This window comes from Mugil cephalus, chromosome 17, assembly GCF_022458985.1.
Source record: "Mugil cephalus isolate CIBA_MC_2020 chromosome 17, CIBA_Mcephalus_1.1, whole genome shotgun sequence".
NCBI lineage: Eukaryota > Metazoa > Chordata > Actinopteri > Mugiliformes > Mugilidae > Mugil > Mugil cephalus.
Window position 1 is genome coordinate 21,321,501 of NC_061786.1, and position 27,878 is coordinate 21,349,378.

The following is a 27,878-nucleotide window of genomic DNA, read 5'->3' on the forward strand; positions in this document are numbered from 1 at the left end:
TTCCTGTGCATTTTCTGGCAAATAATATTCTCTTATGTCCCTAAAATGTAAATTATTAGGGCTTTTTGCATCGCTCCATATAAGTATTTTATTTTTCCCCGCGACTCCCTGGAATACTAAACGGCCTGCTGCTTTTTAAAAGGGGATTAGAGGTGATGGCCATTATTAAAGCTCCACCCGGACTCCACTGTTGATACCTCTCTAAAAATATATTCATCCTGCTTTAGCCTCTTCTAGTCAAATGTGCTGCCACACTGCACCAGGATTGGGTTTCAGCTACCGGTGACCGAAACTGCAAAAAAAAAAAAAAACCTCCGCTCTCGGTTTCGGCTTTTGTTTTGCACTCGAAGTCATTTTCAAGGAATCGCAGCCCTTATAGCATGTGGTTATGATATTTCTCTTGCCCGCTTGTGCCCTTTTACACAGTGAAAAGCGTTTGCAGCCCTTCCTGGAGAATTCTCAGCGGGCTTTGTTTACCGAAACAAGTTCTGTTCTCTATATGGCTGCGTCATGCCTGGTAGGGCAGAGCCGCTGTAATGCTTCCCTGCGACTCGCTAAGAGGAGCTGCTAAATCATATTAGACGTGCACGCCTGCGTACACCTACCAGGCTTTATCTCAATCTCCTCCCGGGGCGTCCAAATCACTAAAACTAGCCCCAATTTCACTTCATGCAGTTGTTTCTTCCTCTTAAGGCCGATGGGAAGTCGTGTTCCCTTTGCATTTTTTTTCTCCTTTGATAACGCAGGGATCAAAAGGGCAGATTCAGAGTGAACACTAGGGTCGGCCGCCGTTTGATTTGCAGCCGGCGGCGCCTTGTGGTTCCAGCGAAATCGTAGGAACATCTCGAGTAACATTTCCTCAGCTGAAACCCCGTCTTTGTCAAACAGCTGTGTCACTCGTCCTCAAACGGACGGAGAAAGGCGACGAGCAGCTGCCTGCCGTCTCTTTCTCCGCAGATAGCTGGTACCAGACGAGCTTTCTGCTTTATCGGGAAGAAAGAATTTGTCATTTGGCGTGTCCCGACACCGCGTTCGAGTGTCGAGCGCTCGTGGCTTTGTGACACGTTCGTGACGGATATTTCCCTCGTCTGTAACGTATACACGGCGGCGATGAGAGACGGGACTCTGAGCGAGGCGCTCATTTACACGAACACCCACACAGATCAGCAGCAGTGATGAGACATATGTGTGACACATCCCAGGCCCGAGTTCCTGCTCGCGAGTAATCAGCTTCCTCTTTTCTGAGGCATTTTGTTTTTTGGCCTTTTCTTGTGTGTGTTTGTTTCATCTTTGACATATTGTTTATTGTGGTGAGTTTAGATCACGTGAACATTGTGTTTTTAAAGCGTGCTCATATTTAATGTTCTCATATAACACGGCTCCATTATCAGTCACAATCTGAGACAGAGGAAGTTCCTGCAGGTCGACTTTCTCTATTTCTGCACTCTGGTAACAAATCAGATGCTTAAATGAACCGTTCATTTCATTTTTTTTTTTTTTAAAGAAGGGCAGCGCATCGTTTGTGCACACAAAAACGAAAATGTGCATAAAGTTAAATCTATTTCTGATTCCGTGCGTGCTCTCAGTCTCTGCTGCATGCCACCTTACAGCTTCACCACAGTTTCGCTCTTAAAGCAGGCGGTGAAATTATGCAAAGTGTCTGGTTACTTTGTGTTTCTTGCACGGAGGTATTACAGTGCACGTCCGTGCTGAAGGCTCAGATCTACCTCGAACCCTTTTCCCTCCGCAGTGTGTTGTGACATGCGTCGGCTGTGATGCGAAGCAGCCTGTGTGTTGATCTGACTGCTGTTGCACCACATTTGAAACGTGGTTGTGTCAATATTTGGATCACGTGTGCTGTGCACCACTCAGTGTTTTATTTTTTAGTCTACGAACTAGTCAGCGTTCAGGGGCTCTGAAGTTTAACGAAGGCGTCGGTTTACATTTTATCTTTTAGTTCTTTAAAGGAGTGTGTTTCCTGATGACACTCGTACAAGCCACGAGCTTAAAAGGCGTCAGTCAAAAGAAGTCGTGCTGCTCGAGTCTTGACCTTCCTGCGATATCTTTTCTTCCTGCATCCAACTTGTTTGCAGGCGAAGTTGCACCACAGCTATATAGTCAAAAAACTTTTGACTGGTACTGTATATAAAATATTTATATATTTGAAGGTCAAATCTGCAACTTTCTCAGTGCATTTCAGCATCAGATCATCTGCACATGTTTCATTTAGGCCACTAGCATCGCACAGATGCTATCACTACATCCATTAACAGGCTGAGCGACGGTTCCATGTTTTCATCTGAAGTGTAAATGTAAAGACCCTGCGTGTTAGTGTCCCCCCTCCAGTTATCCTCTGGTTGTGCGTCTGCTTCGGCCACGGCAGAGCCTTCATGACTGCTAATGAACCTGTCTCCAAAAGACCAGCGGAGCATGAAGTATGTAAAGGCCTTTAATCAGTCTAACGATTATGCACGCGTCTGCAGCCGCCGCTACCAGATAGCAGATAGAAACAAGAGAGGGGATCAGGTTGGCTCATAAAGGAAACAAGCGATGCAGTCTGAGGTGCCGCCGCTGCTCATTCGCATTCAGCTCCAGCGTTCTGCTGCCGGAGCCGAACATGAAATCAAATCCAGGAATATAGGGTCCGCGCCAGGTCGCTCACTTCTAGAAAAAACACACGTCGTATTGATTGAGATGAGTTACGTGGACACGAGTGTTCAACTAATAACCCCGAATGAAAAATATGTGATCAGAACAGACGTTTGATGATCTGTTGAACAGGGGGAATATTAGCTCCTAATAACCATGGTAACACTTGATGTGCTGGGTTCTCGCGGGCTGGAATAAATCCATTCTCTCCGAGCACGTCTGCTCCACGTGGGGTGAAACAATCAGGTGAGGAATTTGCGGGAGGGACAGAAAGAAACACGGATGTAGAAGAAAGAAGCAGGTGTTTGAAAAGGAGGAACCGAGCTGGAATCCGTGTGGAGAGCGACGCTGGTTGTCGTACAGTAACCGACGCTGTTTATCTGGAGTCTTTAACAAAGCTCCGCATTTATCCGCCACGTGAAGTTGGGCTTCTCAGGACGGAGAAACATTCCCGCTGCATTTCCATCGATCCGGCCAAAGCCAGTAACATAGATAACGTGCGTTCCCCTCCAATCCTTCTAAATCTCCCCCCGCATCCGTCAGTGCCAAACAGCTCAATACGAGCAGAGCGCATGAATCTTCATGATGCTGCTCCTGATCACAGCGCTCACAGTGAGACGCAGCTCGGAGAAGCACAGGAAGCCGGCGAGATGTGCCACATAAATAAATGAGCAGTCCGACATATGAGAACCCTCCAGGATGCAGAAATAATAATAATAAAAAAAATACTTTCTGAACGTCTTTCCGCCGCCTTCCAAACCATTTACATCCCTTTAGCTTCTTATTTCTGCTGCTAATAACAATAAAAAAATAACTAATTTTAATAAGAACCGTTTAAAAATTAGCTGCATTCCGTTGCAGACTTCCACTCTGCGTTGAAGCTTTATGTTTTATGGCTTTATTCGGCCGTGACAGGACATTTATTATAGACAGCTCTGCGGCGCTGGTGCAGTATTTGGCAGTTGGTGCAGAGGAAACATATTGAAGCCTCATATAGTGATGAATGTAAATTAAAAAGGAATAAATAAGTAAAAAAACGCGCATGCACAAGTCTTTTGTTTAAAATATATAGTGGGAAATTTACAGATTCCTAATAATGTGCATTTCATCCCGACATTATCAGTATTCAGACATTCACATGTTTAAGCAAACATGTTTGTTGTTGCCTGCCTCAAACTGCTCTAATAATTATTATTATCTTGGTTATGACAGACAGAGATATTCATGCGCCAAGACAAGTTAAGAAAGAAAAAAAAAACACTCTCTTGAGTTGGACTTGAACAGCAGGATGCAGAGAAACTGTCAGAGCCTCGGGCTGCTGAGCTGTGAGCATGACTCTGTTTACTGGACTTATTTAGCTGCGCGCAGAGAGATGCCTCATAGTTATAAACGAGTTAAAGCAAATTCTGTTCTGCAGGGAGAAAACGCTGCGTATGTTCAGTCGACGCGTTGTTATTTTGCCTCCTCCTCTCGTGTAAAAGGTGTTTCCAGGCAGGTGAGCCTGCTGCGTGGCAGCGGAGAGACGTGTGCGTTGTGCAGGAAAGCGATGGGAAAATTCACGCTTACATGACACGACTGACAAAACAATCCGAGGCGCCCATTAATGCAGCAGTCGTGGAGGCCGCTCCGGTAGCGGGATGTCAGGGAGGCGATCCCACGCCCGTTGTGTTAACGCAGCAGATCACACGAACGAACTCGAATGTATGTTGTCGTTTGGATGTTTGAGGGAAAAAGAGTCGACGGGAAAAACACCCGCGGGGAGTTTTGTTTCACACGTTCAGCTCACCTGGTTGCACATCAACCTTGGATTTGGACAAGGAAATAATAGCAAAGCTGCCTGGAAACACATCTTAATGTGGAGGTTTGCTCTTGTAGGACAGTAGGTGTAAAGCATCGTAGTCTCGCAGCATTTTTTCTCCGTTAGCTAATGATCACCACACAGCTGGGCTCGGTCTTAAAGACTCCACACGGGGCTGATATATTTATTTTTTACATTTCTGGTTGAGTTCAGATTTGAATCAGATGCAGAGAACGTTATGTGGGCGTAAACTCCCTCCTGCAGCCGGCAGCACAGCGAGTCAAGAAGCCAGCGTTAGTAGCTTTCCCGTGTTTATGAGTGAAGAGTAAAAGAAGCAGATGTTATGTCTGACTAACCTTAACGCTCATAAATCTGTGTTCACGTGCTCTCCACTTTTTTTTTTTACGGTTTTTCGTTTAATTTAATGGAACGCTTTGACATTTCGGGGGAAAAATCACTTATTAAAATCAATAGCACTCTCACGGCCGCGCGCCCGGCGGGACGTCGGGGCCAGCAGGTGCTTAGCTTAGCATCGCAAAAATACTGGAAATAAAAAAAGCGGGAAACGTTGATCCCGGCTTTGTCCAAGGGTAAAACAAATCTCCCATCCAGCTCCCCTAAAGCTCGCCGACACTTTGCTTTAATCCCCACAAAATTAAAGCGTAAAAAAAAAGGGACAAGTTTTAAAACGAGGGTGGGGTCGTACGCACGGCTGTGACTTAGCCGCTAAAACCAGACTCAAGGACGTCAGGTGGATTAAACTAAAACGAGCTTTAAAGCGTTAACTCGTGGTCACTTTTAGACTCAATTTATTTATTTATTTTTTTGAACTCGGACACATTAAAGTGGTATCGATCGCCTTGTCTAACTCCCTGCGAGAAAGCAAACATGCATATTTGCCAACGCCGTTAAAAAATGGTCGGTTTTCCACACGGGGAGATTTGCTTTGCAGACAGGATTTGAGAGGGAGGCTTAACAGAAGAAGACTCGTGCACGTGCACGTGCACATGCATAAAAAAAAAAAAAAAACGATGATCACAGACGTAAGCAGGTAGAGTAAAGTCATTACCTGTGCAGATTAAAGCAGCTAATTGTTTTGGGGATATGTGAATCTGAGGTCCTGAAAACATGGTCCCAGGATGAAAAGAACACACTGTGCGATTGAAACCGTCTCATCCAAGACATCTCCACTTTCCTCCTCCACATCTACGAGTCATTTCGTATTCAATGTTCGGTTATTTTCTTTCGTGAATTTCCTCGTTTTTTTTTTCCAGGCATGTGTCCTCTTTTGTCTGTGCTGCCTGTGATTCCAGCAGCGGAATCAGAGAAGTAGCCGCGAGACATGCCGCTGATCTTTGGTTATGGCATGAGTATATAAACATATTGGCTGACTGAAGTCTGGTGGCACGGCGGCGGCGGCGGCGGCGCTGCCTCCCCCCTCCTCCTCCCCTCTTTCTCCCCCTCCCCTCCCCTCCCCTCCTTCAGCGAGAATCCACAATGTCTCAATAACCTTCAAAGTATCCCCGCTCCGTATCTGCCTCCTCGTCTCTCTCTCCGTTTCCCTTTCAATCCTGCATGCTGCGCACATCCACAAGGCCGCGTGACAAACACTCTGAAATGTTGTACTCTAGATTCCCTCTCTCTCTCTCTGCGCGTTTGTAGTGGAGCTCTTCACCAGATTAAGTTTAATTCCAAAATGAGATAGCCACCATTTTATAGAACGCGCTGCCATCACGAAGCCATCGCTCGCCTGTAGGCAGAGCCTGCCGTGGATTATCATTTATTAGCCAAGTCGAGACCTTTGCTCATGAAAAGAATCCTTTTTTTTTGTAATTATTATTATAACTCTTCTTTTTTGAACTGATGTTTCTCTCCGTTTGTGTTCTCTCTTCACTCACAGTGTCTTTGAAAGCTCTCGCCTTATGGGGGGAGACAGTTTCACTTGTTTCTAATGTTCCTGTTTCTAATGAGCGTCAGTGCAACAGGTTGAAGGATTTAATCTAAGGATCTTAATTTAAAGAGAAATGCTGGAGCAACACAAACACATCCGTGCATTGACACATCGTTGTTCAGCTGATGCTGTTGATTTGTAAAGTCAGTCCGTCTCTGTTTACCTGTGCTGACTGTGAAAAGTCCAAGCGGCTGAATGAGAGGACAAAAAAAAGGTGCCAGACGTCCCTGATTTCTTGGGACCGTCTCCATTTTGGATGTCAAATGTCTTCACGTTTCTGCACTAACCTGCTGCAGCCGGACTCTCTTCTTATCTACTAACACTCCATTTGAATTTCATTATTATGAGGCAGAAAAATAAAAAAACCTCTGCACGCAATTAGATCCTACAACCAATCAGAGCCAGGTTGTTGTCAGCTCCACGGTTTTCAGATGATGTGCAGGACATAAAGCCTTTGCAGGAGCCCAATACAGAGACTTCACATCAACTGTCCAGCACAAAAAAATGTGTAGAAATTTGTCTATACTATAATCACATAAACAACATAAAGAGCCTGCGTCTGCGTCAGTCCGTCGTAAATTACCGTAATAATGCGGATATAAGATTTAGCGACAAATAGACGCAGCCTGTGCAGTTTATCAGTTCATATAAAGGAAAACTAAACATAAGCTGTAGAGACGGGGAATTCTGTGTAAGATTTACATCAGCGAATAAAACTAATTTACAGGAAACAGTTCACTTTCAATCGAACCTTTCTAGGTAGCTCCTATAAAGTTTAGCTAGTTAATGTTTCCTCTGAAACGATGCAAACGTTGTTTAAAACGTGCTAAAATGTTTCCAGTTCTTTATGAGATCAGAGCAAATTAGACCCTCGTGGGCCACCATAGTGTTGACATGATACGGGAGAATGAAAGGCAATGAGATCACATTTCTGAATTCAAAGTTCCTGCTGACTTTTCTTTTTTTTTTTTTTTTTTTTGCCATAAAATGTTAAAGCTACGTCTCAGAATTGCCTTGAGGAAATGTGAAGATTACTGTGACCTTGAAAACACATCTTTAGCCATAAGTCCTGACTCTGAAAATGCCTCGAGGGAAATTCTTCTCCTCTGCCACAAGTGTTCACTTGCATAAAAGTAGGAATTCATGAGAATGAGGAGGTGTTCAGTGTGTTCTTTACGCTACTGTATGTAACGTGAATCTGACACGGCCCTGACTGGTTTTATAACAGACAAAATTATCACCTTAGAGCCACTTTAAGAACTACTACTGTTTTTATTGAGCTTAAATAAATAATTTACCCATTAATCAACAGTGACGTTAATTTAATTAGCCATTGATTTTATTTCCTCTATATATCCCTCAGGGAAAGTTCTTTCTTTGCATTTAACCCGGGGGCCAAAACCGGCCTGAGGGTCCAGTCTGGACCTGCAGAATGAATTTGCAAAGTACGTAAATCACGTGGACGTGCGGTTTTTCAATAACTAGGTGCTATTCATAATTTGTCCACTAGGGTTCATGCTGCAGACCCAAAAGTTGTCAGCAATGTCCCAAATTTGCACGTTTGTTTTGAAATTTTGCACGAAAAATTGTAGTAGTTGTTGTTTACAGATTATTATTGAGCATTGACATATTAATTGAGTTCGATTTAACTCATCTATTCATACACAAACACACAAAGAGCAGCGAGTACACCCGGATCAGTGGGCTGCCACATGTAGATGTGATGCCAGGGTGTTGTGTGGTGGTTAGGAGCTTCCTCAAACATCCTGCCTGTCGACATCGAAGGGAATCGAACCAGTGAACTGCGCCGCTGATCACATATTTACATTTTATCCATTTATTGGCTTCCGCTGGTTTTATGTCCGTTTACCTGCATGGGAGTTTTTTGTCACGCTGCTGTCAGCCTGAATAAAAATATACTTTTATTTCCATCGTTATGTAACCAGTGACAACAGGTGGTGAGATCAGAGCTGCAGCCCAAATAATGTTTCCAAGTCATCCGTGGAATTTTAATGAGGTCTGCTGTGTTTTCTTATTTTTTTTTTCTGTGGATAATGTTGACCTCCTGTTTTCAAATGCAAGGAAAACAAGAAATGACTGCTGAAGAAGAAATGTTTAAAAAACGACTAATATACTAATTTCTCTTGTTTTCCACTATCACTCCCCACTCAAGTAAAAAGCAGCGGAGCCTCTCGAGGTTTCCCCGAGCCCTGACTGGTGGTGACTCTCATCCTCCCAAGCTCATTAGTTTCTACAGAACTATTTCCTAAAACAGCTGGACAACTCTGAGAAAATGTTTCTCAAAAAGAAATAAACGGCGCATTTCTCGGGGGGGGGGGCGGCGTCTTGAAAGACATTCGGGGGCCGCACGCATACGTACGGTTTTTACGTGGGATTGACTCAGAGCAAACAGCGTGTGCGTTCGTGATAATGAATGTGACTCACTGATGTGTTTTGGACAAGAATGGATCTGTATATTCTCACCGGCTTTAGACGCGACACTTGTTAGGATTAGTTGACGAGGTGAAACGTTGTCCTAGACTTAGCTGCTGTTATGTCTCTCAATGGCCACTAGGGGGCTTCCACCAAGATACTAAAGAGCAAAGGTCAATTAAAATGAATTAATTAATGATGCCTCGCAGCAAGAAGGTTCTTGGTTTTAATCTATCGGCTCTCTGGCTTCCTCCCATCGTCCAAAGACATGTTCGTTAGGTTAACGAGTGATTTTAAATTGCGTGTAAATGTCTCTCTGTGTTAGTACCCCACCTCTCGCCCAATGGCAGCTTTGAGAGCCTCCAAGCAGTTACAGAAAACGAATGTATAAATGAATGAATGAATGATACCTAGAATCACCTCAGTGATCACTTCCTGTTTCTCTGTTTCCCTCTTGCAGAGGCGCCCCCGTCTGGGATGTCCAAGAATGGATACTTCTTTCAAGAAATGGGTGAGTCTGAGCCTCCACGAGGACATATTCACTGGTTTTCTAAATTTACAAATGTGTTTTAATAATGCAGAAGGCAGCGAGGGGTATCCAAAAAAAAAGAAAAAGAAAAAAAAAGAAATCCAATCTGCCAGTGGAACGACAAAGATGTTTTTTTTTGCTTGAGCGCCGTCTTGCATCCATAGTGAAAGATGGCACTTATAGACGGGAGCTGCAGCACAGACACAAAAACCTCTCCAGCAACTCACACTTCACTGCATCGGGATATAAATAATGAACTCGGCTTCGGCTGTTATGATAACGGCAGTTTCATTACCTTCAAGTCAAGGAGAGGCACCCAATTAGTATGTGCAGCACAAGCAGTCAGGACAGAATACGCTCGCGTCGGATCTCCCTGTCCCCCCCCTCCCAGCCAATTATTCCCCCTCTGCAACATACCAATTCACCCAGAAGATTCTCAGAAGGTCCCCTGCTGCCGCTCGACAAAAACCGTCTTTATTAGGCAACCTTTTCATCAAGAGATAAATGCAATTACATTATTGTTGGCGAGTAAGCATCACCCACCGTCGTCATCTCGGAGGTTCATTAGTAAAGGTTGGTCTGGAACCTGGATGCTCTTCTAAGAACCGAACCGTGAGTCGTGATGTTAAATGCGTCTTGAACTAAAGTGGCTCGGTGTGATCTCTGTTATAGTATTAAAAGCCATCAGCCACGACATTATGACAGTTCAGTGTGTTCTACAGGGAAACTCTTTCACCTGGCATTCACTGGTGTAGGTGTTACTTGTAGCACCATCCACCTGGACCAGACCAGACCCCCCCACCCCAATAGAAATATGCCTTTTCGAGCCGTTCATAGTATATATACAAATTGTCCAAATGTTTGCATCTCTGAACCTCCTCATTGAACATTTCCCCAATGTTCTTCCATCTTTATTGATCCAAAATAAAAGAAGATGGAGAAGATCCAAAGATGGAGAAGCAGCCAGAAATATTAAAGTGGAAACTAGGGATGCACTGATCCGATATTTGTATCGGTATCGGTACCGATATAGAAGAAAATTGTAGATCGGGTATCGGTAATGGATGTTTAATTCCCATTTGCACTAAACTATATTAAAAGCTGATTGCTATTTGTTTTGAAAGTCCAACCAAGCTAATGAAGCTGGTGTTTTTTTTTTCTCAATTTCAGCTCCTTTATTTATAATTTTATATTTATTTTGTTTTATATTGGATTTTTAATCCCTAATTGCACTGACTGAACCAGTTACAAGATTGCTTTACTGGTGCACAATTATTAAATAAATTAGTAATTCAGTACATTTATATCTGTTTATTTGTTTTTTTAAACAAATAGGAAAGAAATGTTTAAGTCAAGTCTGATGTTGCCTTGCACAAAAGAATGATCCCAGTCTTTTCCACACAATGAAACCGTTTGTTACCATAATTCCCTGTTGTTTTTCTGTATCGGTATTGGATCGGTATCGGCCGATACTAAACCTCAGATATCGGTATCGGTGGTGAAAAAGGCGGATCGGTGCATCCCCAGCGGAAACAAGCTACCACCTAGTGGACCAATCACAGCTCTGGCAGTCTGTGTCGTCGTGACAACGGGGGAGGTGCACATCAGGCTGCAGGGTTTGGGTCTGGACCGTTGACTGTTTATACTATGGACAAACCCATCGTGACGGCGCCCATTGGATTCTGAACCTTGGAGATGAAGCCCGAAGTGGGCGGAGCCTGCGGACGCCATGTTGGATGAGCTTTACTCACACTCAGATACTCCAAATACTCCAAATAAAGTAGCCCAACTCTCTGCTGTGTTAGCTCAGGCTACCACCTGTCACTCAAAGCGGGAACGCCCTTAATTATGCAGAATTTTAGTCCTTAATAAAAGAATAAACTAATGCGTTATGGATGATGCTAAAATATAAACCTCACATTACTGAGAAGACTTGATAATAATAAAAAAATAACTCATCTTGACAACTGAGCTACAAAACATGTGCAGAAAGAATGAATTTAAACCGCTGATAAATGATGGGATCAAGGATTAAAGGTTTACAGCCTCCCTCTCAATCTCAGTCTGTTACGGTTAAATGAGACATTTATAATCAGGGCTGTTATTCTTATTATTACTGGACGTCTGTCGTCCGTGAGCCGTCGACTCTGCAGCGAGAAATGTGCACGTGGAGGCGGTCGTGTGCATCTTCTTGGAGTAATCGTCAAAGTTTTTTAAAAAGTGCTCAGTGAGTGCGGCTGCTCGCGTCTCACGTCACACCTGAAAAGCAGCTGCAGAGACACCGAACGCCGTCTGAAGGGTGCACATCAATCATTCAACGTCCTCATATCAAACGTCCCACGTCCCTCGGCGGCCTCGTTCCCATTCGCATTTCGCGCGCTCGTATTCGCTGCTTTTTAATCATTTACATCTCATTGTTAATCAGAATCCGTCCCAATTCATAATATGGGATTTCATTTACTAAATCATGTCTAACGTTTGCCGGATACCAGGTCAGGAAATAGAAGATTTGTTTGGCGTGATAATAAATAATAAACTTTTAATAACTTTCCACCCCCAAAAAAAAAAAAAAATGATGGCATTCCATTTGTGAGCGTGACTATAATTCGGTTTCCCCGCCGCGTCCGGCAGCTGCTGCTCTCTCTGAAGGTGCTTTGAAAGTCAGAGCCCTGTCGGTGAGTCTGAGGCACCGGTCTGACGCAGGGAAGGCGACGACAACGGGAGGTTCAAGTAATGTCAAGTGCTGAGGGATGATCCCGATGCAGGACAAACTAAATGAACTGAAATTGGGGGCCTCCTCGCGGATAAGGTCAGCAGATAAAGAGCACGAGTATGAGATATTGTTCTTGTCGCATCGAGCCGAACCGCTGGATGGTATTTGGGAGCCCACTAGTTACAGTGGGATTGGATTTAAGGGGCGGCTGCGTCAGAGAGTGGGATGACTCATACCAACAGGCTTCAGGCGTCGGTCCTGTGGTGCTTTCTACCAAACTAAACGCTCCCCGAGAATAAAAAACAGCAACAAACTGTATCAACCCGCCGGTGCATGAACGACCGGATTATTTAACACGATCGATTTGGAGTTTTTACATCGTCTCCATTCAGTTCATTACGCATGAGGGCAACTAATAAATCTGCTTGTAGTTACTCGGCGAGGGTCGCTACTGCAGATGCTTTTCATTTATTTGTTATTCTGACAGGAACCGAGCGTAATTAGAGACAATCTGTTACCTGAAAGCCGAGGCTTTGTTCTCTGCTCGATGTTAAACAGACGTCCTGAGAGGGGAACGTATGTTTCATGAATGCATCGCCTCCTTCCAGAGCTGCACCTTTAATTACAGCGGATCTCCCCAACCTGCTTTTACACCCTCACTTTGATTCACTTAAATAATAATTACCAAATACTCCAATCAGCCACAACATTATGACCAAATAAATAACATTCATGCTGTAGGAACAATACGGAAAACATGAAGAAAATATTTACTTGATCCCAAACTGATCACGTATCTGTGTGACGATCCACAGAGGCCCCTCCCCTCAACCCAAAGACCCCCCCACGAACAACATCCATCCTGTCACCAGACACCACAGGACATCTTCACAAGACCCGTGTCCATTCTCCGATGAGTCACAACTGTTTTCGAGTCATAAGGGAAACCTGCGCAATATTAGGAAGGTGGTCATAATGTTATGCCCGATCGGCCTGTAATAAACAAAATAAATTTCAGCGCCCCCTTGTGGCTGTGAGGGGAATTACACAAACACCGTTGCGATGTTAAAGTTGCACGGCCCATACTGGGGACAACAGAGATAGTTCCTGATCCACTTAATCATCATTGTGTAGCTCGAACTCAACCAATGTTCTGCAGCAGCAGCTCAAATGTGCAAAGACAAAACAAGAAGTGTGTAAATAAAACCTTTTTTCCACTCATCATCCTGATAATCATGAACAATACTGCGCCACCTGAAGGACTTTAAAACACAAGCTGGGATTAAACCCGAGTGCACGGTCGACGAGTACTTCAACAATCTTTGCACATCGTTTTAAGAGTTATTTGTATTATTCTGTTTGTTTTCAGCCCCGTGTGTTTATTACAGTTTATTATGACTGTCAGTTAATTCCTTGTCTCCTCTTCCTTATTAACATATTCTAATAGTTCAAACTAACTGTAGAGACGTAAAAAACCCACCGGGAAACTTCGACACCTGCCTCGATGTGTGTTTTAAGTCGCTGTGACGGTAGATTTTCGGAGTCTTCGTCTGAGGAGAGCAGCAATAATTAAAGCGAGTGTTCAGGAGGTGACCCTGTGCTGTTGTGTCCCCAGAGCAGCGGGAGGCGGAGCAGGAGGAGGGCAGCGAGGGCCGAGAGGAGGGACAGGACTCGCCGATCGCCTGCGGAGATGACATCCACCTCTATGACAACCAGATCAGCCCCGGGCCAGGTCAGCACTCATAGAGAGGGGGGGGGGGGGGACTGGGAGGGGCAGCGGCGGCCGGGGTTAGACTGTGGGCCGGGGATAAGAGGGAGGAAAAATACCCGAGGATGAAACGGGGGAGAGTCGGGAAGAAGAAGCTGAAAGAGCAGACAGGTGACGAAAGGTTTAAATGCTGAATTTAAATATCATGATAATCTACAGATGTCTTCAGTGTTTGTGTTTGGTTTTGCGTCTCATTATTTTACGAGCAACTTGAAAACCCAGAGATTTCTACTGTGTGTTACCTGCACAGCAACTACATAAGACACACCGATCAGCCATAACAATAAAACCACCGACAGGAGAAGTAAATAACATTTAAACCATCTTGTGACAATTCAGTGTTCTGCTGGGAAACTTTTAGACCTGGTATTCATTGGTGTGGATGTTACTTAGACATGTAGCCCCCACCTAGACCAGACCAGACCAGACTAGAGAACCCCCACCTCCACCCCCCCATGCAGCAGGATGCAGCCTGACACACACACAAAAACACTTCAGGAACAACCCAAAAAAAACCACCAGGAACAGCAGCTTCATCATTTTATCAGATTTAACTGACATCAGCCCTTTTTGTCAGAGCAGGCGACAGTTGATTATTAATAAAAAGAAATGTTTTGTGGCAAACATTTCACGGCCTCCGTGCACCGCGTTGGTGCTCTGCAGCCACCGATTCCACCTCACTATAAGTCTGAATGTTTGTCGCCATCAGCTCAAGCAGATGAAAGAGAAAAAAGAAGAAGAAGAAGAAGAAGAAAAGAAATATGAAAATTGAAACGCTGCTTCATTGAATTCGCCTCTTCCAGTCAATAACCTCCTCTGCTGTTCAGACGCGTGATCGATACGACCAGTTGAAATTTTCCTCGTGCCTCGGCTGTTTAGAGATGTTTCGTACAATAACACGAAGGCGCGCTCTTCAAAGAGAGCCGGCGCCTGCAGTCATGATAGAAAAAAAAAAAAATCATCAACAAACCTTACTCTGCTGGGGTCGGAGTCCATCCAGAATCCCCCACCCACCATCCCATCCCCATCCCCATCCCCATCCCCATCCCCATCCTTTGGCAGGTGTTGACTTGACAGACGGCTTCTCAGGTCCAGGTGCAGATGATTTTGACCCCATCACCAGAAACCCCCCGTGGGTCAACAGGTTACTGTTGCCACGGTAACAGTCACAGGTGCACCGCGGGGAGAGAAAGAAAAAGAAAAAGAGACGGAGAGAGAGAAAGAGAGGGAGGGAGGCCTGTTCCCTTCGGATGTGACAGGTGACCATGTCACTCGGGCTGATTCTCCATACATAGTAACACTTAAGGCATCTGACAAAAGAGAGAGAGCAGGGAACAAGTCGGAGGAAGGAAAAAACAGCGGCGCAAACTTGGGACGCGCGTCAGGTCGGAAAGAAATGTGTAAAATACTTGGGAGTTATGGAAACTGTCACAACAGAGCAGATTATGCTGGATGCTCATTAAAATCAGATCTGATGGAGGAAGAGCTTTTACTTTAACATCAACCAGGAGAAGGAACAAACCGTCTGCCAGTCACAGCTGCAGCATCTCACAGGTAGCTACGATGACTGACGTGTTCACTGACACCCTGGAAATCCCATAACTGCAGTAGCAGGCCCTCCCTTTTTTTCACAGTGATACACAACAGTTAAACCCTGACATGTCATTCATTGCATTAGAAGGAGAATTAAACACATCTCATTTTCTCATCTTCTGCTACGTCTTATCCTCACTAGGGTCGCGTCACTTTTCCAGACATCTCCAGTCTATCTCAGGGCTAACGCAGAGACAAACAACCAGTCGCACTCACACTCACACCTAGGGTCAGTTTAGAGTCACCAATTAATGACCCTAACGAGCATGTCTGGGAGGCATCAGTGCCAACCACCGAGCTGAATTAAACACATATAAAAAATAAAATAAAATACAGTTCTGCTAGGTTTTCTTCCAGACAGTGGAACCATTGTGGAAGGCTTTGTATCTTTCTTTTGTGTCATTTTTGTTGTTTTTTTGTGATGTGGAAGAAAATTATTACGAAAAAATCGATGCAAAAAGTCCAGTTTTACCTAAATATTCAGGCGGCACTGAGATAAATAATGAGTGATGGCAGATGAACTGATCATCTCATGAGTTTACTCTTGGTGCTACCAGTTCTTGTGACGTGGCACATGCAGCGTCTGACTCATATGCAAAATGGACGAGCTGCAGGCACGAGTCTGTGAGCAGGTCCACGGGAACACAGGGTTTCTCACACTGAGACAGTTCTTTCTCTCTGTGGACGAAGGCTGAATAACCTGTTGTTCTCGTGTTGCCGTTGCAGTGGCGTAAATGGTATTAGTCTCAGCATCAGCACCGTAGATCATAGACCTTTTTCACGGCAATCAGACATCTTGACTCGTCACAGTAATTCATTCATTGCTGCGTTTCCTGATCCTGGTTCCCCTGTCCCTGACTCACCAGGACTCTAGTTGTAACTGAGCCATACGAGGTCTGCACTCCTCCGGCTCGATTGCAGCTGTAATATGTCGAACGTCTCACTCCCGTCATCAGGCAGAATTCTCGCCTGCAGGTGCAGAATGTTTGTCATGCCCAACAATACCCCGCTCACAGATTTCCAGTGCATTATTCATTGACAGCGCAGCTGAATGTTGATTAGCGTTTTGTTTTTATTCCTGGGTTCCTGGCTAACCCCCAAGTCTGACTGTCACATACATTTGATCCCAGTAGCATCGGTTGTTTGCGTGCCTTTTAATCTGTGTCACAAAATGACTACGTTATTTTATTATTCCGCATCAGCAGACCGACCGGCCGGCTGGCTGTGGAATATGTCCACCGTATCAAATCAATATAAGACTCTGGACAGGACTTTTAATCACATCCTGTCCGGCTAAATAAGCAGTGGTTTGGAAAAGTAAATAGCCCCGTGATTACATCAGGCCAAGAGACAGCAGCTCCCACCTTAATCTAATTTCAAAAACATCTGTCTGTTATAATTAATTCATTTCTCACCCTATATTTAACAGAGCCTCTCTTTCATGAGCAAATGCAGTCATGCTTTTATAATTCTGGTCCGCCTTGCCAGCCTGCTTTCTGGGACAGTATTCAATCTTGACCTTTATCATATTGCGCCTGTTGCATATTTAACCCATGGACTGAACAGAAAAAGATGCACGGAGCCTCGGTGTCGTCACCCATAGGTTTCCTGAAGAGCGGTGTTTGAAGCTCAGCGTGGAGCCGCCGTCTGCCGCCATCTTGGCAGAGACAGACTCCGCTAAAAGTCTGGCTAATTCACAATTAGGTAAAGACGAGGGGCCTGAAATAATCATGCAAGGACGCTGGTTTTCCAAATGCAGATGGCAATGAATTGCCTGTAATTTTTTTTATGCAGCCTTGTTGTTTCTGATGCCAAATAGTCACTGAGCAACAGAGAAAGAGCAGCTTGTTGGTTCCTACTGTCGGTTTGTCCAGTTCTTCATTCATTCATTCATTCATGTCCTTTATATCAGGGGTGTGAAATTAATTTTAGTTCAGGGTGAATTTGACCACAAGGGGGGGTGGACCAGTTACATAATAATAGCACAACAACCTATAAATAATTACAAGTTTTTTCCCTTTTGTTTTAGTGTAAAAAACATGTTAAAAATTAATGAACTATCCTTTTACATGAAACAAAATCATGAAACACCTGAAAACTTTAAAGAAAAATAAGTACAATTTTGTCTAGTTCTGGGTGTCAGTGCTGTGTTACGTCCACAACTCTGACTAAAACAGTCACAGTCTCCTAAACCCGCTGAGGGACAAATAAAGGTTTTCTATTCTGGTGGACAAATTAGTAATAGCAGATACTTTTATGTCATTGTAGCAATTTTGAAAAATCATCCTGGTGTATATTTAACACCCCTGTTCCAGAGTTTTTTCTTAACTGGTGGGTCATGACCCAAAAGTTGGTCCCATGTTTGTTATATATTCAGTGAGTGGGTACTAAGCTAAAGCTATATATGTCTGAGCTGAGCAAGTGTTTCTGAACCCACTCCTGAGTAGCTGCAGCCAGTACGTTTACATACACGTGGAAACCAAAGAATTATTGACTTAATCTGACTTTAACTGGACAAGTGCGTGTAAACATGTTACTACAACTAAAATCAGACTTATTATTTTCCGATTGAGACATCCAGATAATGAGATTGGAAATCGATTTTCTCCGGTATGTATACGCCTTAGTCAGACTTTAACTGGACAACCACTGCGCTGGCCTATGACCCCGGAACAAAAATATCCAAAAAACCTGGTCGCAGAAGTCGAAGGTAAACAGAACTAGTAGAAGATAGCGCCATCTTATCTGCACCAGAAGTAGCCGGAACATTACGTACAAGACTAAAAAAGCTGAACTATTATCCATATTGTTATTTGAAACTCTTGTTTATTATATGACGTGATTGGTCAATTGGAAAGGAGGGCGTATTGCTGACAAGATCGCATGTATATATATCACATGTTCCTGTCAGTTATTCAATTTTCTACAAGGACCACATTCAAAAAGTCGAATTTCGAGTATGGCTTGATTAAGCTGCGCATGTGCAAGTATCTTTGAATATTATTAATGCAGCTTATCTGTCGCAGCTACAGGGCACTCACGGGTTCTACACTATAACCAGTGTAGAACCTAACGAGCATGTCTTTGGACAGTACCCAGAGAGAACCCCACGCAGAACCAGGGAGAACATGCTAACTCCACACAGAAAGACCCCAGTGGCCCCGATAGATTAGAACCCAGAGCCTTCTTGCTGTGAGGCATTAGTGCTAACCACCGCACTGCTGTGCCGCCCACCTTGCATCCATTAGATGCACTTTCAGTTTTTTAATTAAAATACAGTCTCTCCAGCATCACCGCCTGCAGGTCATTTTGCTGCACCATCTTTTTATTATATAAATTTGAGGGGCTGAAATTTTTCCTATTTTAGGTCACAGCTTGGGGTGGTGGTGGTGGTGGTGCATCCTGAAGGCTAAAACCATTCACATGCACCCTCACGGCCAATTTAGAGCCACCATTAACAGGGAGAACATGCATTCCCCCCCTCCCATTAACAGCATGTAGAATTTGTGGTTTAATGCTAATTAGCAACCGTTACCATTCAGATGAACACGGTAAACATTCCAGCTAAATATCATGACCTTTAGCTACAGCCGCGCCGAGTCGCCACCATGACTGTAGCTCCTCATTCCTATCATCCAACACAACATTGTGTCATTTTTCTATTATCTATCGGATGTGTCACTGGACACATTTTTTAAAAGAGTCTTTTCACTCCACACGCCAGCGAGTCGGTAATACGGTCTGCTCGGTATCGGTGCCAACTTTATAAAACAAAAACAAAAAAAACAAAAGTGATTGATGGCGGCTACTCGAGTGAAGGTTGAAGATTTAGAAGTTGAAACGCTTTCGAAACCAGTCGAGTGGCTGGCTGCCGGGGAATACACACATTAGTTTGTTGTCTCCTCCTGTTATTTGATCGCTTTGACGCAATCTTATCCATCCTTCCCACTTCAAAGAACTTTGTCATGAAGCTGTCAGATGCTCTTCATAAACAGAAATGATGTCAGGATCATACTTGAGCCGGCGCTCGGGCTCCGCGCCACGTCACTTCAATCAGTCGGCCTGAAAACGGATGTGGAAAAAAAAAAGGAGGACGGACGGGTGGACGGACGGATGGACGGATCACAGATCCACCACCACCAGGCGGCTGCAGCCAGGACATAACTCCATGTTTCTCTGCTCAGGTTCAGACTGACTCATGATTATCAGTCTTTTGTGGCGGTGATACTCTCACTCAGAGTGATGTACAGTAAAAGAGAGAATGTTATAGTGTGGCCGGGTGTAAAGCAGGAACGGGCATCAAATTGATTTACATACAAAATACTTTGAGAGAGGAAGAAATGAGCCTGGAGCTGCTTGAGAAGCTGACTCACAATACGTTATGCTACACACCGCGTTTGCACGGATATTTGTTTGCTGAGGATATGGGTTGAGTTTTTTTTTTCTTTTATTATTATTTCTGTTACACCAGGCATGGTAATATTGTAGGAGAAGTGAAGTATTTTCCGTTTGGTAAGATATGCGAGTATATTACTTGTGCAGAAATGTTTCAGGGAATGAAAAAAACTGAACAAAAACCGACAACTCTTCAACAGAAGTCGGTCAGATTTACCTGGATTCTGTTTTCACTGGGGATGTTTGACGCCTGGAGCTTCAGACGACGCATTCGTTTTGCACTAAATCAAATCAAACATGTTTCTCTCAATAAAACGTCTGTTTGTACAAGTAGAGCTAAGTTGATGGTTCAGACTACCAGCTTTTTTATTTCCCGGGTGTTTGCTCTATTGTTATTCCAGTGTGACCTGCATGTACAGTCACACAGACGTAAACAGCTGCAGCTGCTGAAGTTTGCTGCATCTTTGATCCATCGAATAGAGGCTTTTTCTAAATGACATCAAGTTGATGATCACTGGCAGTCAGGGTGAAGATGAGCAGGTGACACTGAGGGTGAGGATTCGGAGAAGAGAACTAATTATTAGCTTTTTTTGTGCAGCGGTGAATGTGGAGTTGGAAGAAGTGGGAGTGATGACGCGAGCTGATTCTCTGAAACAGCTTTCGTCCAAAAACTTGCAGGATGTCTGACTCCTCAGCACAGAACCAGCGACGTAATAGAATAATATCCTATAAATAATGACAACGTCCATTTGTTTGAGTGCAGAGAAGGACGAGTACATTATGAAAATGCGTCGTGACCTGGACGACTGAGAACCTTCACTGATATAAAAATGTTTTAATGAGTTGTCCTTTTTCAAAACATTTTATTTTATTAACAACCTGAAAGTTCTTTTGACGCATCGCTGTCAGTTTAATGTCGGGTCTCAGCGTTAAACAGCGTGAACTCTAGTGAGGAAATCAGGAATAGCAGCCACAACATTATGACCACTGACAGGAGACGCAAATAACATTTAAACCATCTTGTGATGATTCAGTGTTCTGCTGGGAAACTTTTGGACCTGGCATTCATTCATGTGGATGTTACTTAGACATGTAGCCCCCACCTACACCAGACCAGGCCCCCCCCCCACCCCATAACACTCATTGATGCAGCAGATTGGACATCGCTGCTCTGGACTGACGTAAAAGTTCAGACTGTGTTTAGAAACACTCCATTTTTAAAGAAAATAAAGATTTTACCCCATTAACGTTAAATATTTTTCTCTTTATGTGGATGATTCATGACCTCTGCTTCATAGGGTCAGTGTGATCCATGATACTGATCTGATGCGACCCCTCCCCCCCCAACCGCCCCCCTTCCTACCAGGTTTCTGGTTTTACCGAATGAAACAACCTGAGCACATCCGCTCTGAAAAGGCAGAGCGCTGGAGATGAATGTGAAATGTATTTTTAGTATTCTAAAAGCAAAAGCAGTGGACCTCTGTTATTCTGCCGCCAATTAAATTGACCCCCCTCCCCTACTGCTAATTATATTTGAAACGTTTGAAATGCACGCACTGTTTTCCGCCACGCAGCCCGGGCCTCAGCCCAAACCCTTTAGTAAGACGTCTCCTGTCACAGCGAATCCCTCCGTCACCAACCCGGCGACCCCTAATTACTAAAATAATACTCCTCTCCGACATTACATAACACTTGAATGTAATTAGCGGCACGGAATTGATCAAATAAGGAATCGAGGAGGAAAAACAAACCATTTTAACACTTCCTCCCCGCTAATCCCCCAAACCCTGAAATTCTCCTGGATTACTTTAAGCCCCCGGTATTGAGACGTACAGAGGCCATTAGGAGGAGGTGATCACCGGGGGACGGGGTAATCTTATATGAATATATGAATATCTCCTTACGGCTGCAGCCTGACAGCAATTAGAGCCGCCGCTCCGTCTCCCCTCGGGGAAACGGATCAGCCCAGCCGTGTGCTTTTTGATTGTGAGGCTTTGATGAACCAAATCCACTGCACACGACACGTGCCCCCCCCTCCATCCCTCACTCCCTCCCTCCGCCACCCCTTGGCACAGTGTCATCGCAGCGAGGCAGGAGTTGAGGCTCTTTTCTTCCTCCACTGCCTGCAGGTTATTTTTTTGTTTTTTTTATGATGGCAAGGTGTTTGGCGTGGCGATCAAAGCTGTCCACCCTTTTTTTTTTCCTGCAGACTCACACTCAAACACGTTCCCTCGTAGCTGTATTATTGATATTATGATATCCTGGTGCTTTCCTGAGGCTTACTGGCTTGTTAAAGGTGGTGGTGGTGGTGGTGGTGATGGAGGGCTTGTGGTGGTTCTCTTGCCTTTCGTTGCTGGAGGGGGGGAAGTTAAGCCCTGATTGATTTCCAGACGGAGCCGACACAGTGCATCACGCGGAGCAGAGGAGGAAAGCCCATGGTAACCTAATAACGTCCTCCCCGCAGTAAACGGCCGTAACCGCGTTATGTAACGGCGGTGGCGGGCGGACGGTTTTATGAGAGTCAGCAGGGTACTCACAATCTGCCCGGGTGAAGGGACTGTAGCTGTGTGCTGGAAACCTCATTCCCTCCGTTTGTCCCTGTATTGTTTTCTAACATAAAAGGTTTCTCCTCCTTTCTCCCCCCACTCCCCTCATTTTTTTTTAACAAATCCAAACCTTTGTACATCATCTGCGCGCTCGCCTCAGCTCCACAGACGTGTGTATTAAACCCTTATCAGCAGAGAATTTCCAATCCCCGTTCAATGAGAGCATTTAGAGACGCGCCTCTTGACATTTTCATCGCTATTAGAGAAAAGGGTCTCGGGCTACTTTTCTCTACAGGCTGAGTGGTTGTTGCCCGTGATTTTTTTTAGTGAATTTGTTAATGAACGTTGTGTTTTTGTGTGTGAGAAATGCCTTTTAAATGCAAATACGGGACATTATAATGACCGGACTTGCATTAACTCGCAACCTTAATGTTCCTTTTTGCTAAGGACGAATGGCGAGTTGGTGAGCGGGGCAGTGACCTTGAATCTCGTACTTCTAGACGTGGACGTGTAGATTTGCAGCCAGTTGTTGTTGCACCATGGTCTCTGTCCAGCGTAGGTACGTGGTTTGGTGCATTCAGTGCTCCCTGGTCTGCAGTCAAAGCATTAATAATGTTTGGACATGTGCTGCGTAGGACAACACGGTGGTTAAAAGTCAGAGATGGTGAAACGGTTCATAGCGTTCACAATTCTGATTATCTTTTTATTGATTCTTCTTGTGGTGCACGCTGCAAAAATAATAAAGAAATAAAACACCTTTTAAAGTCGTTGTTGGTTGTTTTTATATAGATGCAAATGTGAAAATGTACACATTTACCATTATACTGTTGGTTTGCTGGTCGTCAGTGACTCATTCAACTTGAAGCTAATGGGCAAAAAATGTGCAAATAGTTGGAGCTTGAGTATAAAAGCTAAGCCTGGTTGAAAGCCGCCTTTCCGTCAAAGCTTGTACACTTTTAATTGTGAATAACTTTTGAGGTGGAGGTCGCTCAAGGGACTTCAGGCACAGACGTAGAACCTGTAACCTGACGCTGTAAAGCTGTTTCTCTGAACACTTCCTTAAAGGGATACGAAAATTAGTCACTCACAGTATTCCCCAGAGTTGGATAAGTAAGAAAAGGCTTTTTTTTTTTAAATCGATCCAGGAATTGTCCTAATCCGACAGAGCAGCTGTTAGCTTTAGCTTAGCATATGCGCTGTAATGCAGTGTTATCAATTAGCCAGTCGTCGGCAAAAGTGATAAATAAACTCAAAAATGTGCAAAGACACCAGGTGTTGATGGAAGTCGGGGGTTTTCAGGTGCTCCGTGGTGTCTTTGTGCCTGGCAGTGGTGCTTTGCTAGAATTTGTGCTCGATGTGAATGAACAGGTCACAAAAAATAATTTAATTCTCAAGTTTATTATCACTTTTGTGAACTACTGGCTAATTGGGAACACTGCATTACAGCACCTCACTACGCTAAAGCTAACAGCTGTTCTGCTGGATTAGGACAATTCCTGGACTGGTTTAAAACAGTTCTTCTCACTTATCAGTGAAGCTGACGCCTGAACAGGGACTTGAACCCTGGACCCTCAGATTAAAAGTCTGATGCTCTACCGACTGAGCCATCCAGGCTCTTGGCGTGATGATGTCAGCTTGAGAACCAGACTCGAGATGCCGATTTATTGGATTCAGAACCAAACAACACTGTACAACATGTTGCCCCTCAAACACATGTCTTCTACCAGGTCACCAGAGATGTGCTCCGACAGCAACATGGCTTCATTGTTTAGTTTTGTTGCTGCTGAAAGCACAAACTACAGAGTATAAATACGTCTAATTGTTCCTGTTGTTTTTCCTCAGACGCAGATGACTCTGGCTGCGTGTTGCTGAACACATCACGAAGGGTAAGCACCAATATTCTCCGCTTAAATACTTTAACCGTTTAGTCTTAAAAAAGTTGTTTTCTTTTGCAGACGTTTATTGCTACAGGTCAGCAGAATTTAATTACGCATCCAAACCTCAGCAGAACAGACTGTAAAAAAAAAAAAATTGCAAAGCAGCTAAAATTTTAATCAGGAGAGCGAGACGTTGATTAAAAGTTTGGCAACGACTCCATTTGGACATAATGCATACTTACTTACTAAAAGAGGGAAAGCGCTCCGCTAGTGTCCTAAGGCAACCTCCATAACGATCAGAGTCACTCATCAATAAACCGAGTGGCTTGTAGTGTTTCCTAAATTAGAGAAAAATGTGTTAAAAGGCCGGAGTTGCAAGATTTGCTCCAAGACTGTTTTAGCGAAATGACACCTGTACAACAGCTGAAGACGTTACAGTGGGCTGAGGCACATAATCCAAGTATTACGAAGTTTATTAAGTCCCATTACGTTAAAAAAAACATGTGAGTCATGATGATACGGATGAGAAGTCACAAAGCAGCCATGACTGTGTGGCTGACGCACTTTGAGTATTTTCGGATGTTAAGAGTGGCTCTGAATAGAACATCTGTGATGGCATTGCCTGTTTGATGATCCTGTAGATTTGATGGCTAGCCCGAGGTGCTACGTGTTTACTGTTCGTTGTATCGCTGCCGTCATTCTCTCGGCATCTTAATTGACTTTGTTTATGAATGAGCACTCTGCAGCAGAGCCAGACGTCTTCGTTCCTGGGGCCTGGTTGAGGCCGGTGTGCGCTGGTTTCTGTCCCGAACGAACTCAGCCTCAAAAGAGAATACGTAGATAGCGACTACCGTGAGAAACGCTGTTTGTTAAATCGATTTACTAAAGTCTTAGTCCTGACCCAGAGACATAGTCGTTTTTAATTATTCTGGTGGGTGTTTTAAACAATTAGACAGGGACGGACCTAACCCTAACCCTAACCCTAACCCCAAACCTAAACCCTAACCCTAGCCTTAACCCTAACCCTAACCATGTGTTCATGGTGGTGCATGGATCAGAATTAAAAAACAGATTAAAAAACTTTAAACTTAACGACTTACGTAAGACTACAGGATCCGTGTACTGCTTTATTCATCCCCACATTCGCCCTTCAGAAGTTTGGGTGCGATTATCTAGTCTAGCAGACTCTATCCGGACATTAAGTCTGGATGATGACGTCAGCACTGTCACGACAACCAATGAAAGAAACGAAACAGCTGACAACAAACATGAAAGTCCTCTATAGGCTAACGCTAGCTAGCATTCTGCTGAGGACTCATCTGAAACACCTTCAGTTCTTCTTCTTCTTCTTCTTCTAATTGTATTTTCAAACCAGGTGTAGGATTTGCAGCCAGTTGTTGCACCACAGTCCCTGCCCAGTGTATGTACATGGGGCGGTGCATTCACTGCCCCCCTGATCTGGCAGGATAATCTAAATAATATCCTGTATAGTGTGCAGGTTTGAGATTAGGGAGACGACTATCTATTGGAGTTCCTCCTTTAGTGCAAGCTGACTTTAAAACCGGGCAGGATTTAAAAGTCCAGGATAAGTTGATAAGTTGCACCGCTACTCTCTGATTATCTGCACCAATAGCTGTCTTGTGGAGGATGGATATAGCTGCTTATCGTCTATATAGTTGAAGGACTTGCTCCCACAGTCCAGGACTATATTTTATTTTATTTCTCCCCAGTGGAAGCGGAAAACACAGCCAGGAGCTTTGAAGCAGTTTGCAGGCACATATTTTAAAGTGAGGGGTAATCTAACAGTTTTGCAAGAAGCCAATCTCTTCCGCCGTAGATAAACGTCCTCTCCTGCACCTCGTAGTTCAAGGAGTTTAAAGCGGCGCCCCGAGGTGATTAGTTTAAACCGGTGACCCAGCCTGTCCCCGAGTACGAGCCTGTCAGACGTTTCACTTCCTCATGCCTTGTTCCTGCCAACAGCTTGCCTGCTTCTTCTCGCTAATCTCCCCGTTCTGTATCGCAGTTCTGTTTGTTTGCTCTCTCCTTCTGTTTTTCTATCAGTGTCACATGGTCGCTTTATTCTCCGCCAAGAACGTTGTTTCCTGGATCCGCTTGTTTGCAGTGATCAATAAATAGATTCAGTTTTTGATGTGTTTGTGCCAGAGGTGCCTACTCTTCATCGTCTTCATGAGCAGTTCAAAGACTGTTTTACCATTTATTTTCCCCATTTTAGGCGATGCCACATGGATTTAGTCCATTCTTAACATTTTAATAAGTTGATCCGCCAGACAGCCAGACCCAATCCCCTACAGGTTCGTGCAAACAAAATCAAATTTATATTTAGAGAGAAGCGCTTTACAGAAATAACTCCAAAGGCTCGGGACACGGACCTTCCGCTTGTTTTATTTTTCAAAAAGAACAGCAGGAAATCCATTCATCTTGAGGATTTCTGTCAATCGCACGATCGATGGAGCTGAAGGACCGGTGGGTGTCGGGGCTCTTAATCGAGCTGTGTTCTCCTCTCTGTCCATTCATCTGTCTTTAGGTGATTGTCAGACGCCACTGGTACAATGTGGATAAACTTGTGAGGGGAAGAGAATACGCTCTCAGTTCTGATCTTTGAAACGCTCTCTGGCTCAGAGGGGGTGATGTGGAGGAAAAACTTTCAGGGAGCTTTGTCTCAGCAACCAAAAAAAAATTTAAAAAAATAAATCTGCATCCTCAGCTCCTCTTTATTTATTCGGGTGCTGGTGCATCAACATTAATCAGCAATTGCACAGATAAAATGGTATTTGCAGGCCAGTCGGTCGTGTTGAGATTCCCTAATTGGGCAAAAACGTTGCAACACAGGAAAAAGAGAAGACATTCAAATCGACGGTGTATGAGGCAGAAGGAGGGAGAGTTTTCTGACACAGATGAGGACATTTCATTTCACTCACAGTTTCTGAACAGGTACACGTCACGATACGGCGTCGGGCGCATGAGTTAAATGTCAAAATGAGGATTTATACAAGTGTCACATTCTCAAACGCAATATCACAGACGTTGAGGCCAAGAAAATACAATTTCTACTGAAGAAAAAAACCTTCTACAGACACAACTGAGACACAAATCTCCTCCTCAGATCCAATCAAACGCCCCAGGTGTAGCTAGCGTTCCCTCATGGGTGTAGCTTTTCGTTCCGAGTCTGTAACAACTTTAAAACTGACCTGATTTGATCCGATAAGAGGAGGAATCTCATTTAAAAAAAAAAAAACTTCAATCAATTTCCACAGTATGTGAAGCTGATGAACTTCGAGGAGGAGGTGCGGGCTCACCGGGACCTGGACGGCTTCCTGGCGAGGGCCAGCATCCTGCTGGACGAGACGGCCGCCTCCCTGGACGACGTCCTCAAGCGGATGCTGCACCACGTGGGCCAGGACAGCCACGTCACCGAGCCCGGCTGTAACTTCGAGGAGGTGATGAGCATGCTTTTCACAGACGCCGGAGCCCAGGAGGTCAACGGTGAGTTAACGGAACCCCCGTCGACGTGCATGTGCGAGCGTTTGTGGGAGTACAATAAGAGTCGCGCAATAAGAATTAAGAGAACACGGAGAACTCGTAGCACCTGTGTCTGCACACATCTG

General features: G+C 44.3%; 1 protein-coding gene and 1 non-coding gene across 4 annotated transcripts in view; one reads left to right on the forward strand and one right to left on the reverse strand.

The window, feature by feature from the left end:
• Nucleotides 1–27,878, forward strand: part of slc4a11 (solute carrier family 4 member 11) — a 109,579-nt gene that overhangs the window by 32,888 nt on the left and 48,813 nt on the right. For 2 of the 3 annotated variants that reach the window (XM_047610449.1, XM_047610450.1), the window contains exons 2-5: nucleotides 9,292–9,342; nucleotides 13,689–13,805; nucleotides 24,218–24,261; nucleotides 27,528–27,756. In XM_047610449.1, the coding sequence (XP_047466405.1) occupies nucleotides 9,292–9,342; nucleotides 13,689–13,805; nucleotides 24,218–24,261; nucleotides 27,528–27,756 (441 nt within the window). The remainder of the gene's footprint in view (nucleotides 1–9,291; nucleotides 9,343–13,688; nucleotides 13,806–24,217; nucleotides 24,262–27,527; nucleotides 27,757–27,878) is intronic. The other variant, XM_047610451.1, reaches the window with a different exon arrangement.
• Nucleotides 23,917–23,989, reverse strand: trnak-uuu. The gene has a single exon. It is a non-coding gene; the product is annotated as a tRNA-Lys (tRNA).